Genomic DNA, 17296 nt, shown 5'->3' with positions numbered 1-17296 from the left:
CAAGGGCATTGACTTTATTATTTGAGATTTGTACAGAAAAGGGAGGACGTGTTAGAGCAGCCTGTGTGGCGAGGGAAGGATTGGTCAATGAGGGAGGGAGCGAAAGATACATGATTTAGTGCTGGTGGATTGGGGTTGCTAGGGTGACCTCAGCGGGTCTCACTGGTGTATGCAAGGACTCTGCTTTCACACGTCTGGAAACAGACAATAACAGCAAAATCATTGGGGTCAATGCTGAGAAACATCACACGTTGGAAAGGATTAAAAAATAATAACAAAAGTCCAACTGCAGAGGTGGTTGCAGCTGTGAACACAATAACGACTAACCAGATAAAAACTTTTCTTACTATCAAAGATAAGTTCCAAGAAGCAGAATGCCTTGATGTCAACCCGAGGGACATCTGAGTATGAGAAAAATAAAAATAACAAAGGAAAGAGGCAGTGGAGGAAGCTTTTGCTGTTGCCAGAAACCATTTGTGAGTGTTTCTGCTGTCTACCTGTTGGAGAGGAAAAAGAAAGATTTCATGTAAAATTTCCTATGAGCACCACCCCATTGATTCTCTGTCCTTGCTCCTCACCAGTTGTTCCTACATTTTGATTATATGGAGTTTGTCCAGGGAAAGAGTGCATGTTTCCTAGCTGAGTTTGTAAGGACTCCAACCTTAGAAGATATTGAACACTCCATGTTCAGCCAGAGCTCTTGGTAAGTTATTCTGTGGGTGTCCCTCCAGTTAAGCCATGATACCTCAACTCTTGAATCAATAGGGTGATGGAGAGACATCTCTGAGTGTTTTGACCCCTGTCCCTCACCCATTTGAGACATCATGCAATAGATTTTTGTTCTAGCAAGGCTGCACGTGTCATTCAACAACCTAGCTCACAAACCACTTCCCAACAGCCTACAGCAAGCTGCAGCACTATAGAAAAGACCAACAGACACATCTTCAGTTTATCACAGAAAGGAAGAAGAAGAAACTGATGACAGCACATCCCTTTACTAGCAGAGGTTTGTTTGGTAAAATTTCCAGATAATCCTAGGAAATGGAAGGATCCAGATGAGAACTAATCTTCCCCACCCTGTTTTCCCTGTACTACTCCTCACATAGTCCCAGACAACCTGTATTGGGGAAAATTTCCTCCTAACCCTAAATTTGGGGTCACTTTATCCTTTACAACATGAGAAAGCAAACCAAACACAACACAGAGGATAAGATAAAGGGCAGGGGGTGGAGGGAGATAGAATTAGCATCCAAGGTATATATAAAAGCAGAAAATATGAAGTCCTTGAATTTTTAATACACTTACAGTGTTCAGGTGGTGCCATATGAGCAAAGATTAGCAAATTAGTAACTTTGTATTTAAGGAAGGCTTAAGGAAAATGGGATTTTGGTACCTGCAGATTTCTTGGTCTGTCAGAATGTCAGCTCTGAGAATTTATTTATGGAAAAGAATGGCAGACAGGATGGTAAATGGTACATACCAAAGCCAGGGGAGAGTAGATTAATTCAATGTCTTTCTTTGTTAAAATAACTGGTTTTCTAGACAAGGGACATGCAGAAGGTAATTTTAGATTTCAGCAAAGCATTTGACATGAGAAATTGTTAGTTGAGAGTAGAAGAGAGAGAAATTAGGAGAGGAATTGTAAATGAGGAGAGAACTGGTTGATGCAGACATTAGTGCCTACATACTCTGCTGGAATGGGAAGCTGAGCCTAAGGGAGGTTATGAGCAGAGTTTTCCGAGTCTAGTCTTTTGATTAATACTTGCACTAATGACCTGTACACAAAAGGTAGGAATACTCTTAACAAAATGTGCTGAAGACACATGGGAAAGGTGTTGTCATTAAAAATTACCATAATATCATGCAGTAAGAATAAGAACGACTAGATTATTTGACTAATCCAAACAGCAAGAACTGTAGTAGAATGTTTTAGACACTGACAGTAGGACCTTTATAAGCTGAGAATATTTTAGTGGGAAACAAGAGATGTTTCATCCCCTTCTTTTGGTATCTAAATTGTCTATGAATTACCAGTATGTGATGCATCACTGTAAAAGCAAAAGCAGTACCAGACGTATGAGGTGAAGGATTTCCAGCAGATAACAGGGAAGGATGGTACTGGGATATGGTGGAAATGGAAAAGATTGTGTGGAATTGGTAGAAATGTATAAAATGAATATTGGTTTGGACAGAATTGATTGTTGGGGAGTCGAGGTGTTTGACTGCATGGGCAGAGTTTTACCCAACCTTGATGTTACAAGCCAGCTGATGTTGCAATGTTATTTCTGTACAACAGCTACCATTTCGTATTTTCTCTGAGCTGGCTCTGGTCTTTAAAGACCTAATGAACATTGTTGCTGCAGCAGTTGGGTGGGAGTGAAGAGTGGTGAAGAAGGTATATGTTGCAAATGGGGGTGTGTACTGGACAGAATGAAAGATGAGGAGAGGACAAATGCAGGAACAGCACAGTGAATAGAGATTAAGAGAAGGATGGATAAGTGGGTAGTGAACAAGTGTATGTGCTGAGAGAGAGAGAGGAATGGACAATGTGTAAATGATTGCCAGATGATAGGAAAGGCAGAAATAGATGGATCTATATCTATATTGATATTGATATAGGTGTCTAACTATCTATGTCAATATAGATGTCTAGATATCTGTATCTATTTAGATTCAGATAAATGTCAATACATATATGTACACTTTCTTTGTATATGTATACGTAAATGCTGTATATATGCTGTATATGGTATGGCATGAGATATATATATCATGGTGTATATACACACACATGCATATATACATATGGTTAGGCACAAGAATTTCCCATCTGCTGTAGAATGCAGGAGTCACTTATCTGAAATTACTGCCCATTTTAAGTACCATCTGGGCAGCTGTAGTGACGTCTCAGGGCCTCTCCCATGGTATTTTCCTTGGGTACCGAGCCTTGGCACCTCAGGTGCCTGCCTGGAGTCCTCGGTGGGAGGAGATGCTGATGAAGGCTGTGTTCCCCTCCCACAGCTGTGTGGTGGATGAGATGGACTTCTCAGGCATGGAGCTGGACGAAGCCCTGCGGAAATTCCAGGCCCACATCCGCGTGCAGGGGGAGGCGCAGAAGGTCGAGCGGCTAATTGAGGCTTTCAGGTAAGAGAATGAGCCCTGCAGCCCCACTGCTGAAACCAGGTGGAAGCATAGAGCACACCCAAGGCAGAAAACATGAAGCAGCCATGGAGTGAGTGGCCGGGGACCTCCCTTCCAAAGAAAGTGATCATGGAGGGGCTTCTGAAGCACAGAATCCTCTGTGCCACTGCTGCAGCAGAGCCATGTCCTTGTCAGATATTCAGTGGCATGAAGGGCACAAAGGCCCAGAGTGAGGCCAGATCTGACATGTCTGCCAGCAAGGGACTCCCTGTTCATTGGTGACTCAGAGGAAGAGCAGCACTGGGGCTTGCAGGGGTGCTGGGTTTCTCCCCTGATGTATCCAGAGGAGTGCTTTGCCCTTAGCAAGGCAGGCTGGAGTAGACACCTCCTATATTACCCTTTCATAGTGACACCAACCTGAGTAGTCCTCTCTAGTCTCACTTGCTCTTTTGGTTCCTTAAGACAAGAAGGCTGAAGTTTCAGTCATCTACTTCAGCCATTGGTGGGTAAATTTGCCTTCAGAGAGCAGTCGGGTCCTTCTCATTTGTGTGAGAGGTGGAGTGAAAGGAGGAATTTGATCCACTTGTGATTAAGCCATTGCCACCCTGGAGCAGAGGACTTCCATGTTAAGTGTGTGCATCCCTCCTGCTGCAGCCAGAGGTACTGCATGTGTAACCCAGATGTGGTCCAGCAGTTTCACAACCCGGACACCATCTTCATCTTGGCCTTTGCAATCATCCTCCTCAATACGGACATGTACAGCCCCAACATCAAGCCTGACAGGAAGATGATGCTGGAGGACTTCATTCGCAATCTGAGAGGTGAGGGTCTTGCTTTCATTTTTTTCCCCTCTTGCTGCTCTAAATTCTGCCTAGGTGAAGGCAACAAAAACCTAGTGGAGCTGCCTTTCTCCAGGCCTACTGCTGCTCCCTGTGAGCTACACATGGAGGGCCCTTTGAGGTGTCTTCTAGAATACTGGGGAAGGGGAAAATCTAGGCTCTGTCTTCTGCAGAAAGCTGTCCAACCTTCTCAGTAACCAGCCATTTTCCCTGAGAAATGGTTTAATCTTTTAATAGATCTCACTGCTTGGAAGCAGTCCATTGTATTACATTTTCCTATTGTTCAGTTCCATCCTTCTTAGACCCTGCTGGATTGTGCTAAACAAGCCCTTCCCCTCCTTGCTGCTTTGAATGTATGAACACATTTTCCTTCTATTCAGGCTAAATCTTCCCCTTCTTAATTGCTTGCAATTACTTATAGTAACTGTAGGCCTGACAGAGTTCATGCATACATTACTTCTTCACAATTTCTGATACATTAGTTCCCCAAATCAATTTTCTTCTGTTTTTCAAGGTCAGTCCTTCCCATCTTGGTAATAGGTTGCTAAAAGCACTTTTTCAGATGTGGTCACAACATACTCATATATAGAGCCACTGCCTGCTGCTTATTTTCAGATCTGCTAATGCAGCTTAGTATTGTTTGGCCTTTTTGACATCGTGTCTAGACAAATTCTTGTCTAATTTTCCAGGCATGTTTACTCCTAGGTCATCCTAGGTCCAACAACCTCCAAGTGTCTCTTGCTGCACATATGCAATTCCGATGAAGCTCCCTCAAAGTTTTTCCATTGTAAATCCCTGTCTAGATTTTTAACTTCTGTGGGTTCCTTTGACTTGTTTCTTTGTCGTGGCTGCTGTTTAGAAAGTGTCGTCTCAGCCTCCCACACCTTCCCCAATTTGTCATCCACTTCAGACTGGTATAATGTGACACTGAGGCCCTCTTTCAAGTTATTTCCTGAGATACTGAATGGGGCTGATATCTGCCATCATTCCCTTTGGTATTACAGCTGGTAGCACTAACTCAAAGGGGTTTTTTATGTTAACTTACACTTAGAGTTACTTGAAAATCTGCCACTTCACAATGAATTCAGCCACCGCAAGGATCACTCACCTCTAGCATGTAACACACCACAACTCACTAGAGCAAGTGAATGTCATCCCATTACAGGTAAGGGGAGACAGTTCATTCCAGACTCACCTGCCAGCCAGTGCCCAGGTCAGTCGCTTCACCAGCCTGTGTTTGAAAAAAGACAGATTATTCAGGCTATATCTGCAAGGATGTGGATGAGGGAGCCAGGAGATGAAAATGCCTCTCCGTTCCTCAGCAGTTCCTCACCTGCATGACTCAGGGTAGTACATGTCAGACCAGGGAGCTGGAGGGAAAGCAGAGAAAATCAATATAAAATGACTGAAGGAATTTAGTTCAGAGGAAAGACTGGCAGTTTAATTTTTGGTGTTTGGATCAAGAAAGGGGGAAAGAAAACTTTTCTGCAAGGCTCTGCAAGGATCAGACAGCAAAATTTGAAGAGTTATCTAAGGAGACGTAAAAGAGGAAAGGGACAGGGCCAAGACAAAGATATCACAGATAGAATAACAGGGAATTATTACTCCTAGGAGACTCCTTCCTCCCTCACAGAAGGAAAATGGTGCAGGCCACCAAGCAAACAAGAGAGCTGACGCTTGCATTGGCAGGGGGAGCAGCTGAATCCCATCATAGATCTCCTCCACATCTAGTACTTCTGATGATATGAAATCAATGCAGGGGTTGCTGCTGAGTGGCCCAAGATATATGAATGTGAAATTGTGGCTATAAAACCTTAGGGAACACATGGAAAGGAGCCACCATGCAGAGCAATGGAATAATGAAATCTTCTGCATTGGCCTTAGAGATGTCAGTCATTTCTGCTGGTGCATTAGATGTGTTAGAGCAAGAAAGAAGACAGCCTAAAGCAAAGTATTGCTCTTTCCTTTCAGTCTTCCCAGCATTGCACAGTGCAGAGACAGTAGTTACCTGTCAAGGGCCACTGGTTGTTCCCTTTCCTTTTCTCCCTGCCTAGCCTGCCCAACATCTTCTGTGTTTGGCAGGGGTAGATGACGGTGCTGACATCCCACGGGAGCTGGTGGTGGGGATCTATGAGAGAATCCAGCAGAAAGAGCTGAAATCCAATGAGGACCATGTAACTTATGTCACCAAAGTGGAGAAGTCCATAGTTGGAATGAAAACGGTAAGCACCCATAACCCTGCTGACATCCACTCACCCCCCTCACCCCTACCTCCCTCACTGCCCTCTTTTCTGCCTTTTTCCTGCCCCTACTCCTCTTCTGTAATACTTTATTTGCTTGTATTGATGAATTCACTCTTTTTTTTTCCAAACACTTTCTTCCTTGCTATCTCATTCTTTCCTAATTTTGGAGGATCTCCTTGGCCAGAATTTACAGTATCTGGTGCGGTAATTGTTTGCCCAAGAATCTCATTGCAGGTCCTGCCTGCCAATGCAGGTCTTGCCTGCCAATACTCCAGTGATAGCTCTGCAGTGTTTCAAACTCTCAGGCCTTATGAGGGTGTACAAATTGGAAGGCAAAGTGATAGAAAACAATTTCACCCATCTGTCTCTAATGAGTTCCTTAAGGATGGCTGGGGTTGAGACCCCGACATGCAGAGACAGCTTCTTTAGCAGTAACCAATCTGTAATGCAAAATCATGCAAACTGTTTACCCAAAATGAGCAGAATAATTTCTCAAAACCCAAGAAACCTGCAAGGTGTCCAGTGGAGTGAGAGGATGAGCAGTCATTCAGTGACTGGAAGCCAGAGGTACATGAAGACAGCTCATGTGAGCAAGAGGGTTGCCTGTAGCCTGTTCCACTCCTCTGATTTATTCAGATCACAAAGGCATAGCTCTCTCTGCTGTTGCACCAGAAGGAAAAATGATGGTGAGGAGTAGTGGTGAGACGATTTGAGTGGGCAGAGTGGGTAGAATTGGCTTGTGCTACTGTCACTGGGCAGGGTTGTGCAGGCTGAGGGTGGGGGAGACCCACAGTTGCACCTCCCTCAGCCTCTGCATGCTCTTGTGGGTCTTCTGCAGGTTCTGTCCGTGCCCCATCGCCGGCTGGTCTGCTGCAGCCGCTTGTACGAGGTGACTGATGTGAACAAAGTGCAGAAGCAGGCAGCTCACCAGAGGGAAGTTTTTCTCTTCAATGACCTGCTGGTGGTGAGTGCACTCTGACAATTAAGCACTGCAGTGATAAAACTCACCCTGATTTTGATGAAGAAATCTAAAACCAGTCCACAACATCCATTTCCCCTGTCCTAAGGACAGACCATCTCCTGGTCCATCATTATTGTAGGACACATTTGTGGATCCTTCACTGTTGAAAAACCTACCAAATCTAAAACTCCTCTAACCCTTGAAAAAGCAAACTGTCACATTCCACAGCCATCCAAGCAATGTCATTGCTCTCTCTCATGCCTTTGCCGGCAGGGAGGTTCATTTCATGAAAGGGAAGTTCATTTCTTTGTCTGTTTGTACTATAGTAGACAGAGCCCTCCCATGCACTTTAAATCTTTCCTGCCAGACACTTTACAACCATTGCCTTTAACACTGCAAAGGCTGCAGGAGAGTAGCTATTACTTACTGGAGCCCCAAATGGGTATAGTACTTTTAAAAGTGTTCTGCCCCAGCAACCTCGCAACTGAGTTCAGACGGTACAAGGGAGTGCAGAGATACACTGAGACTAGGAGGAGGCCAAACAAGATGGAAGTTCTGCTGAATTTAATGGCAAAATGAAACTGTGGATGTTGCAAATGTAAGGCTAAAACTAAACCCTTTTGTTAGAGCACAGGACAAGAGAGCTTTCCCCACCTGTTCCTCTGCACCCATTTGTACAATTGTGAACATGGGGAGAAGTTCTGCTCCTTGCTATCCCTCTACTCCATGGGATAAATCAGATCCATAAGAACTAACGCTGAAGGAGTGAGGGTAGCGCAGAATTCACATATGTTTCCAGCTTGTTTCCAGCTCTAAGGTATTTCTGACAGGCTTCCCTTTGCCTTTTGATCTGGCCCTCGGTGAAGAGAATTACCCTTGCAAAGTCAGAAATGTGGGCATCAAAAAGCCAGCACCCCTGGGAGACAGAGAGCTGAGTGGGCCCCAGGGCTATGCATACAGAATTTCAGAAGTGTTGTTACAAGTGCAGCATGCCAGGCAGCTTTCTGGGCAAAATGCCTGTCAGTCACCAAGTGTTACTCCCATGTACAATTAACAGAGCTTGCAAAAAGCTTTTTTGTTTTGAGCAGTTCACATTGTTCTTGCCTCACTGTTCCCAACTACCCTGCCCAATGATGCGTCTCTTCCTCCAACAGATCCTCAAGCTTTGCCCCAAGAAGAAAAGCTCCTCAACGTACACATTTTGCAAGTCGGTTGGCCTGCTAGGGATGCAGTTCCATCTCTTTGAGAATGAATGTAAGTCCATTGCTCCTTGGTTGCCTGGAGGTATTTGGCAGGGAAAAAGAGAAGGAGGGAGAAGGCTGTGTCACCCAATGTGAGTTTGCATCAGAAGAGAGATTCCCTCAGGGTGAAAAGTGGAGGAGAGAAAACTGAGGCTTGGTGCTGAGGAGATCACTGTGCAGGTACAATGTGATGAGAAGAAGCTCCTCTCACTAGGTCTGAGCACCTGCAGAAGGTCATTGAAGGATCTGGCTTGTCATGGCAGCAGGGAGAGCACTAGTGGGGAAGAATGAGGGAATCAATCCCCAAATATATCTCACTGAGCTCTCAGGAACCAACTGTAGGTGAAGAACCTCATTGATAAAACTGCTGCTGCCAGCTTTAGCCCCTCTCCCCTCATGCCCAAAGTCACAACTCCCACCTCTACCTTTGACATTGATAAAGGCTCAGGTGCTGCTGCCACCTCCCGCACTGTGCCATGCTGTGCTGTGCTGTGCTGAAAGCTTCCCAAGACAGAAGCAGAGCCCTTGGAACAGCACCCACCAAAGGATGGCGAGAGGCCAGCCCTAGTCAGCCTGACCTTGATGGTCTGGGAATAGAGCCATGATGTGTCATGATTGAGGCTGGTTGTGTGGTGGAGGAGTTCCAAAACCAGGCAGGCTTCCTGCTGGCACAGGCAGAGGGGCTGCACAGCAGTCCCAGGCAAGCATGGCTGATGCCCACTGGGGTTTTTGTGAGCACCTGCAGAACGTGCTGCAAGGAAGGAAGACTGTAGCAGCACTATGACTATAGTAAGTTTTTTACATCCTCCCTCTACCCTACTGGCAGCAAGAGTCACTCTCTCAGCACCCAACCCTCTGCAGCATGCAGAGGCTTTCACATCCCTGTATGTACAAAAGAGTCATTCATAACGGAGCATCTCCAGGGGACACCATCAGAGCTGGAATCAGCTTTCAGGGGTATCGTGACAATCCTTTGAGTGCCCAAGGATCTTCTGGCAAAGGCATCCTGTTGTGTATCCCCTGCAGAGACAGAAAAGCAGATGTCCTAAAGAGCTTGTGATCTGAACAAATGAGATAGACACAGGGTGGGAAAAGGGGCCTGGGACACAAACAGTGGGAGCTGATGGCTGGCAGCAAATAGCAGGTTGGTCCTTTGACTTTGACTGCAGATGCAGGAGCAGTGGCGGAGAAGAAAGCAGGAATGGGGAAGAGGGAAATTAAATGTAGACAAAGGTGAGAGGGAAGGAGATAAGGAAGTGAAACCACAGACCATTGAGCAAAAGGTAGAGAAAGTCAAGTCACAAGCGTAGCAAGTTCTCTGCACACTCTCATTCTGCTGCTTCTTTTGGATGAATCTCCAGTCACCACCTCCCTACACCCAACTTGATCTTTAAAACGCAAGGCCTTTTTTTATATTTTCACCCTCTGGGCATGTCCTTTCATTTACATTCCCGTGTGTTTTGCCTGTTGGGGAATATTAAGCGGAGATCTACAAACCAACATCTTTCTCTGTACCATTCCCTGCACAACACAATGAGCTCCCCACCCATGCTGTGCTAACACCTCTGCTATGTTCTCTGCTGATGCAAGTAGAGACTGGGGAGAAGTCCTGCCACTATGGATGTTCTGGCTTTGACTCCGGGAGCCAACCTCTCCTGCTGCATCTCCCACAGGAGAAAAAGTGTTGTTGGCCTCATATGTACTGGTTACTCCTCTGCAGATTCAGAAGGGCTTTAGAGTCCTACCTCTGTGCTCAGGTTCCTAGAGCCAATGTTGTACTAAGTGTAACTAAGAGCTAGTGTTTTCTGGTTTTGGCAGCACTGTGGTGCTGGTGGCACTTGACTTGCTGCTGCAGCTTGGCCATTCTGTTCCTTTGGAGGGCTGGAATGCTGCAGGTTCCCACAGTTTGCAGTGTGACAAACTCTAGGTGTGCCATTCCTTCGGGCTGACATTGGAAACCCTCTGTCCTGCAGAAGTACCGAAGCAGCCAGCTACTTCAGCAAGAATGCCTAAAGCCTCTTTGTTTTGTCAACACATCTTCTTTACAGATTACCCCCATGGCATCACACTGGTGACCCCAGTTTCAGGCTCAGAGAAGAAACAGGTACTACACTTCTGTGCTCTGGGTGCTGAGGAAATGCAGAAGTTTGTGGAAGATCTGAAAGAGTCAATAGCAGAAGTGACAGAGCTGGAGCAGATACGAATTGAATGTAAGGGCCTCTAAAGCAATTCACACTCGAATGCCATCACACTGCATGTGTCTAAAAGGGAGAAGGGGTAAAGGAAATGAGTTCTTCAGGAACAGGGGGGAAGAGGAAGTCTGCACAGGATTGTTCTTGTCCTCACCAATAGGGTAAAAAACAGAGTCAGGCTCTGTGACTACCCGCCAGCAGGAGAAATGGAAGAACTTCTGTACTTACGATGCTTATGAGACAGAATGTATGATACAGTGGCCTGGAATAGTGAAGCTTAGACTGTCAGACCCGGAAGACTCTTCTCCATCCCATACTCCTTTGACTATGCAAATGTGAGCTGTAGATAGCTGGGAAGTACAAGACAGGTCTGGTAACCTTTAGGAGAGTTACCCTTCATTCCAGGAATGTCCGGGGGGACAAGCAGTCTGCACTGTGTTCCTCTGTGGCCTGTCTTACACAGATTAGATGTCCATGTAGCCTTTGATGGTCTTTCCATATATAAACTGAATAGCCAAAGTATCTCAGCATCCCCTCCTGTGCAGCAATAACCTATTCTGTATAAATGCAGGTCATGCATAGAAGGTCATGTGGAGATACATAAGTTCCTCCACATGTCAAGTTCTCCTCCACTGTCTCCACTTTCTTTTTTTTTTTCTTGGCTGTTCCTCTCTTCCTCCCTCTTTGACATTCTCTTGTCATTTTCTTGCATTAATTCTCCTTGCTGACTTCCCATATTGTTCCTTCAATATGCTGGTGTCCTCTTCATCCCTCTCTTTATTCACTTCCTTCTTACAGGGGAGCTGGAGAAACAGCAAGGGGCAAAGACTCTTTCATTAAGGACCAATGGAGCCCAGATGGAACTGCAGTCTAAGCAAGGCTCTCCAACAGGTAAGAGAGCACCCAACTTCTCTTGGTCAAGCAGTGGTGTCTTTGCAAATGTGTTCTCATTGATTCCTGTGAGGATAACTGCAAAATGAGATGTTCAGGTTTGTATCCTTTAGCCTTGGGCAAATAGTGGAAATATGAGAACATATGCATTCTTCAAATACCCTAGAAAAGCCATTAAAATCTCATTACCCAGTCTGTAGCCGTAACATCTAGCAAAGAGACGTTACTGATGGAGCACAGGTAACTGCTGGAGAAACCGCTCCACTTTTTCTTCCCTGAACTGATGCAACACAGTAACTGCGCTACCAACTTCCTCCAGCCTCTTCATCAACACTTTGGACCAGCCTCTTTGTATCAAAGGCTTTGTGTCCATTCATACCTTGGCTTCTATGCCAGCAAAAATCAAGTGCAAAGGTGAGTGGCTACCAACTCACTAGAATGGTTCTGATATCGGGACCTAAGGATAGGCCCCAAAGGGGCCCACTAAGCAGCTATCATGTTGCAAGAAGGTCTGGATTTGTTCTTGCAGTCAAGAGTCTTGTCTGGTCCTGCACCTCTCCCTTTAGCTTTCCAGTCCACAGTATAAGAGCCAGCTCTTGACTAGAGGTACAGACCTCACGAGTGAGATCTTTTGTTTTATTTCAAAGGCAAGAAGGATTTGGGGGAGAAGGTCTCGGACAGCACAGTGGAGGTAAGTAGAGTGCAGAGCAGCTGAGGTAAGTAATTCTCTCTCACTTCAGCTCTTCTCACATTCTCTGTTGTTTCTTTTCTCAGGTTTTAATCAATGCCTCCCCAGCCAGACTGACAATTTTACCAATTTCCAGAGATACAATTAAAAGTTACTGCTAGGACGGGTAATACAACTTTCAAATCCAAACTAAACTTCAAAGCATTTTCAATCCGTTTTTATAACTGTAACATCCCTCATGGACCAAGCTCCCAAACGCTGTAGACTAACCCACCCCACTGCTTATGGGGAGACTGAGAACCCCACTAAAGACTTCTCTGACATGCTAACTCCATGCAGCATCACATGCAAATTCCCCGCAGCCCAGCTTTCCTGCACAATCTCTGCAACTCTGTCTCTCCATCCCCTCTTGAAGGGGATTAAGCATGGCCATCGAATCCAGAGACTTTCCTTAGAGCTTCACCTTCCTAGGTAGGGAGCTTGGCTGTCCTGTGTACATCTATCTTTGCAGGGATGTCTAGCATCCAGTGGGTTGCCTGTTTCTTCACAGACACCCATACTCACACTGCCTGTGAGGAAACAGGAAAATGCGATCTTCACACTGAAATTCTTATCTACTGCTTCCTACTCTCTCCCTGTCTGGAATATCTCCATTGCCCTGAATTTGCCCTTTTCCAGGGTAGTTCTTTCCCCTCTTGTCATAGTATATTTACTTGAAGAGTTCAGCTTCTCTGTGGGGAGTGAGTGCTGCTTCTTTTCCCTGAAGAGCACCCCATTTCCCTGCAGACAACCCCTTCCTTGGGAAGGTGCCCCTCCCAGCCAATTTCCTATTCCTGTTGGGAGGAATGTTTCCTTGTGGAGAATGGCTTCCGTGTATCCTAATGTCATTAGCACTTCATGTCCCGGAAACCATTTTTTCCTATGGAATGTTCCACTGCCTGAATAAATATTGACACATTATTATGTCCTGCTGTGCAGTGAGTCTGAGCAACCTCCATGCTTGAGTAGGGACGGACAGCTCATCCTCGTTCCAGCATGGTGGGAAGCTTGGCCACTCCACAGCTTCTCCTTCCCAGTTGCTGGCACTGCCGCCCAACATGCCAGACCATCAGGTCACCCCCACTGTCCCATCTGCCTATTTATATCCCTGCCTAGCTGGAAGTGCCATGCCAACCTGCAAGCACTTGTTTCCTACCCAGGGTTTGTCACTTGACTGACATTCAGTTTTGAACCGGCAACTTTGCTCTGGTTTGGGGTCTCCATCAGACCATATCCTTGCCAGGAGGAACTATAGCTTCATCCACCATTCAGGAAGCATCATTTTCCTGCTGCGTGTACCCACCTAGGGACCTCCAGTCCAGGCCAGCTCCTCCTTTTAAACTGGCTCCCTTAAGTGAGCTCCCTTATTTGACTCCGTTATCAGCATCTCTCTGTGGGGACCCTGATGACCTCCTGCTTCCCTCCCCCCTTTCAGCTGCCCAAGTAATACTCTGCCAGCAGAGGAGCATTTCCATTTCTTTGAGATTATCTAATCTGCTGCCATTTCATCATGAATTTCTTTTATCATTGTATGAGCTAGACGGGCATTTTTTCTTTCTTTTTTCTTTTTTATGAAAATCATTTCCTTTCACTGACAAACCATCAAATGGATCAGAGGGAGCTGCCTTTTGCTAGAGTATGTCAGATTTCTGCTTTTTCCTTTGTAAACAGATTATCCAGTCATGTGGTGTACCTTCCTACTCAGAAAGGCAGGGAGCTGGGAAAGGCTTGAGTCTCTCTGTCTCTCTCTATCTCAGATTCAGCTGCTGTCGTTTTGCTGAAATGTACAACCTCGATTATCTGAAACTTTTCTGTCTGGTTCCCTTCTCCTTTTTGCTGGTGGGGACAAGGGCATGACCTCCAAGGTCTGTTCATTACCATGAGAATTCATGGACGCCTCCACTCCTAGAGTTGATTTACGTTCCCTGTGCTGTTTGGATAATCAAAGTTGCACTGCATTTGGGAACGCCGGCCCTGCCGCCTTTGATGTGATGGAAAGGACAGGGGCACTTAGGCCTAGATGGGGACGATGGGGCTACTTGCGGGGGGCAGTCAGCCGGGGTTTTGCCTGTTCTGTTTTTTTGAGGTGGGAGGGTGGGGGGTTTAATGCATGTGAGGCTGACTGGTGGTGGGGCTTCAGGGCAGCCAGTAGCAGCGGATGGGAAAAGTCTTGTAACATTTAATGCTTCTTTGGCTGTTTCTAAACTAGGTGTCAATTCACAACAGGCTTCAAACGTACCAGCACAACTCCGCCCTGGGGCCCGAGAGTGGAATGCAGCCCAGCATGCGTCTTAACATGCCACGGGAGCGGCTGGAGACAGCACTGGTGCCCTCGCACCCCGCCTCGGCGGGGACACTTGTACAGTGCCAGCAGATTGTCAAAGTCATTGTCTTGGACAAGCCGTGCCTCGCTCGAATGGAGCCGGCCCTCAACCAGACTCTGACACGCTACGTCACCTCCGATTCCTGCACCTCCACCCCCTGGCGTGGTGTGGGCACTGGGCTCCCTGGGACCCCCATGAAGCTGGTCCATCAGCCTCCCCTTCCACCTCCACCACCTCCCTACAATCATCCCCACCAGTATTGCCCCCCTAGCTCCCTGCTTCAGAGGCGCAGGTACTCCAGTGGCTCACGCAGCCTCGTGTAGCCACACCACCAGCACCAAAACAGCACAGACTTCCCTGCTTCCCTTCTCCACCACCTCCCAGGGACCCTTTCTGCCTACAGAGATCTAGTTTGTGATTTATTTTTTAGTAAAAGAAGAAGAAAAAAAAAAAAAAGCCGACCAACCTAACTCTTACCCTGTCTCCCCTCAAGATGATGCTAATTGTGAGGAGCCATCTGTAGAAACTGCCAACCTACATGCTCACACATCTTCACACCCTGCCAGCCCAGCTGGCCTCCCATGCTCGTGCCGTCCCCATGTAGCACTTTGCTGCCCTGTTCCTGAGAGGCTTGATGACCTGCTGCTTTCTAGGCACTGTGTCTTCCGTTTGCTACTCCTCGACCTCCTTCCTCACCTTGCATTTACCTGGCCATAGGTTTGTACCCACCCCAAAACTTCTCCAGCCTCGGAGAGAAATGGACTCACCCATGCCAAGAACCGACCTTGGGGCACTCCTGGGGGTGGAGTTCCTCCTGCCACCACTGCTGCTGCCTGCTAAGCTGGAGCTGAGAACTTGTACCACTTGCCATGCTTTCTCCTCATTGCTCTTCAAATATTATCTCCTTGCAGCAGCCGGTTCCAAGCGAGGGAGCGCACGAGTGAAAGAGAGCTCGAGAGGAGGAGAGACTGTCCTGAGCTGCAGTACAACGCAAAGATGGCCTCACTCTGAACACCAAAACTCTTTCTGTTGTTATTATTTTGGAGCATTGTACCAGAGACCTCTGCTGAGACCTAGCAGATCTCATCACATGTAAATACACCTGTATGGTAGCGTATGTATGGCGCATGCTTACTAAAGGAAACACCAAGCAGTTCTGAGGGAGCAGAAGGGAGGGATTAAGCTCAAGGATCTTTCTGGAATGGATGAGTACTTTTCCAAAGAGATGGCACCAAGAGGTGCCCTCCAACCTCAACACACACACACATAAAGATTGTCTTCTCTAGCATAAAACGGACCCACCTCTGCTTTCCTCCTTCTAGCTGGTTTTGTGTTTCCTGCCCACCTGCTTTTTTATATTCTGAAAGCAAAGCCAGGTGTTACGTTCGCTTTCTGGGGTAGATGTTCTCTTCAGTTGGGCTCTTCCTCCCAGGGGCTAGAGGGAAGGGGCCTTTTGGAGACCACCCGTGTGAGATCCCATCTGTATCTCTTGCCTGGCTATACTCTTGCCTCCATCAGCCCTTCCTATAGGAAAGCTGCCCAGATATCAGACTCCAAGCCTCTTCTCCTCTCTCCCTCCCTATTCCAGCTTCAAAGTGAGGGGAGGGGAAGATCCTGAGATAGAGATGACAGCTCAGCCCTCTGCTTTATTTGGGACATTGATGTGAAGAAAGATGGCATTAAAATGGGCTATGGATGTATTTTTAGAAAAAAAAAAATCTCTTTGAGCAGTAGGGAGGGGAAGGTATTAATTAGCTTAAAGGCTTTGGTCTCACTCACTCTGTCTCCCTTCAAGGCTTAAGAAGATCAACTTTAGGATTTTAAAACAGGACAGAATGCCTTTTAGGGCCTTTATTTTTATTTTATTTTAAGAGGAAAAGAAAGAAATGCTCTTCCTTCCCATGCAAGGCTGAGGCTTGAGCACTGGGTGCTGATGATGCAGCCATTGGGTGAGGAGTGGCAGGAGTTGGTGGTGGTGGTGGTGGGGATGTGCAAAATGTCGGGGAAAGGGGGACAGTGAAGACAGAGGCAGGATGGCGCCAGTATGCTCATCTCTGGGGCTATTTCCAGTGGCAAAAACCACGGTGCATCAGGGACTGGTTCCCCTCAGTATTCTTCGGATGTCTGTTGGCTCTGCTGAACTGTTCAGATGAGAGGGTTCACATATTTGATGTGGGCATAAGCCCAACTGGAGTTAGGGAAGCAGAGAGGGGCTGGGGTGCAGCCCTCCAGGGCAGAAGCCTGCTCGCTTCCCCAGTCCCCTTATTTCTGAGTCTGACCCATGCACCCAGGTGCTCCAACAGGTCTGTCTAAGTTGTTTGCTTTGCTGTCTGGAGCGGGGCACTAGGCTGCCACTATATGCAATAGCAGATGTACTGACCAGGGGCCAACAGGCACAGCCTCAGGGAGGACTGTGGAAGTAGAAGACAGAAAAATTGTCAGAAAATCCTGAGTAGAAGGCCAGTCTTCCTCTGGGCCAGAGAAGCTTTCTTCTAGCCAGCCCCCTAGGGCAGTGGGGATGGTCCACATCTCAAAGCTGGACCCAGGGAAAGGTCCTCGCTCCCAGCCAGGACTCAGCCCCTCACCCTCCAGACAACTCTGAGGCACAGCTGGCTCCCTGCAAGGTGACACCCTGCCACCTCACAGAAGCCAGGTTCTCATCCAACCTGCCCGTAGCTTCCTGGGAAAGTATACGTGTGGCATCTGCCATTGTCCAGTCAACATAGCATTTATGCCA

General features: G+C 46.9%; 1 protein-coding gene across 2 annotated transcripts in view; it reads left to right on the top strand.

The window, feature by feature from the left end:
* The window catches only part of IQSEC3 (IQ motif and Sec7 domain ArfGEF 3), a 105307-nt gene extending 90425 nt beyond the window's left edge, over window positions 1–14882 (top strand). Inside the window, exons 6-14 of one of the 2 annotated variants that reach the window (XM_074168148.1) lie at window positions 3022–3144; window positions 3796–3962; window positions 6063–6202; window positions 7062–7187; window positions 8339–8438; window positions 10474–10635; window positions 11416–11508; window positions 12156–12199; window positions 14445–14882. In XM_074168148.1, the coding sequence (XP_074024249.1) occupies window positions 3022–3144; window positions 3796–3962; window positions 6063–6202; window positions 7062–7187; window positions 8339–8438; window positions 10474–10635; window positions 11416–11508; window positions 12156–12199; window positions 14445–14882 (1393 nt within the window). Of the gene's footprint in view, window positions 1–3021; window positions 3145–3795; window positions 3963–6062; window positions 6203–7061; window positions 7188–8338; window positions 8439–10473; window positions 10636–11415; window positions 11509–12155; window positions 12200–12282; window positions 12358–14444 lie in introns of those variants that run through there. The other variant, XM_074168149.1, reaches the window with a different exon arrangement.
* The last annotated feature ends 2414 nt before the right edge of the window (window positions 14883–17296 follow it).

Source organism: Numenius arquata, chromosome 2, assembly GCF_964106895.1.
Source record: "Numenius arquata chromosome 2, bNumArq3.hap1.1, whole genome shotgun sequence".
NCBI classification, from domain to species: domain Eukaryota; kingdom Metazoa; phylum Chordata; class Aves; order Charadriiformes; family Scolopacidae; genus Numenius; species Numenius arquata.
This window is presented reverse-complemented; position numbering and strand designations above follow the sequence as displayed.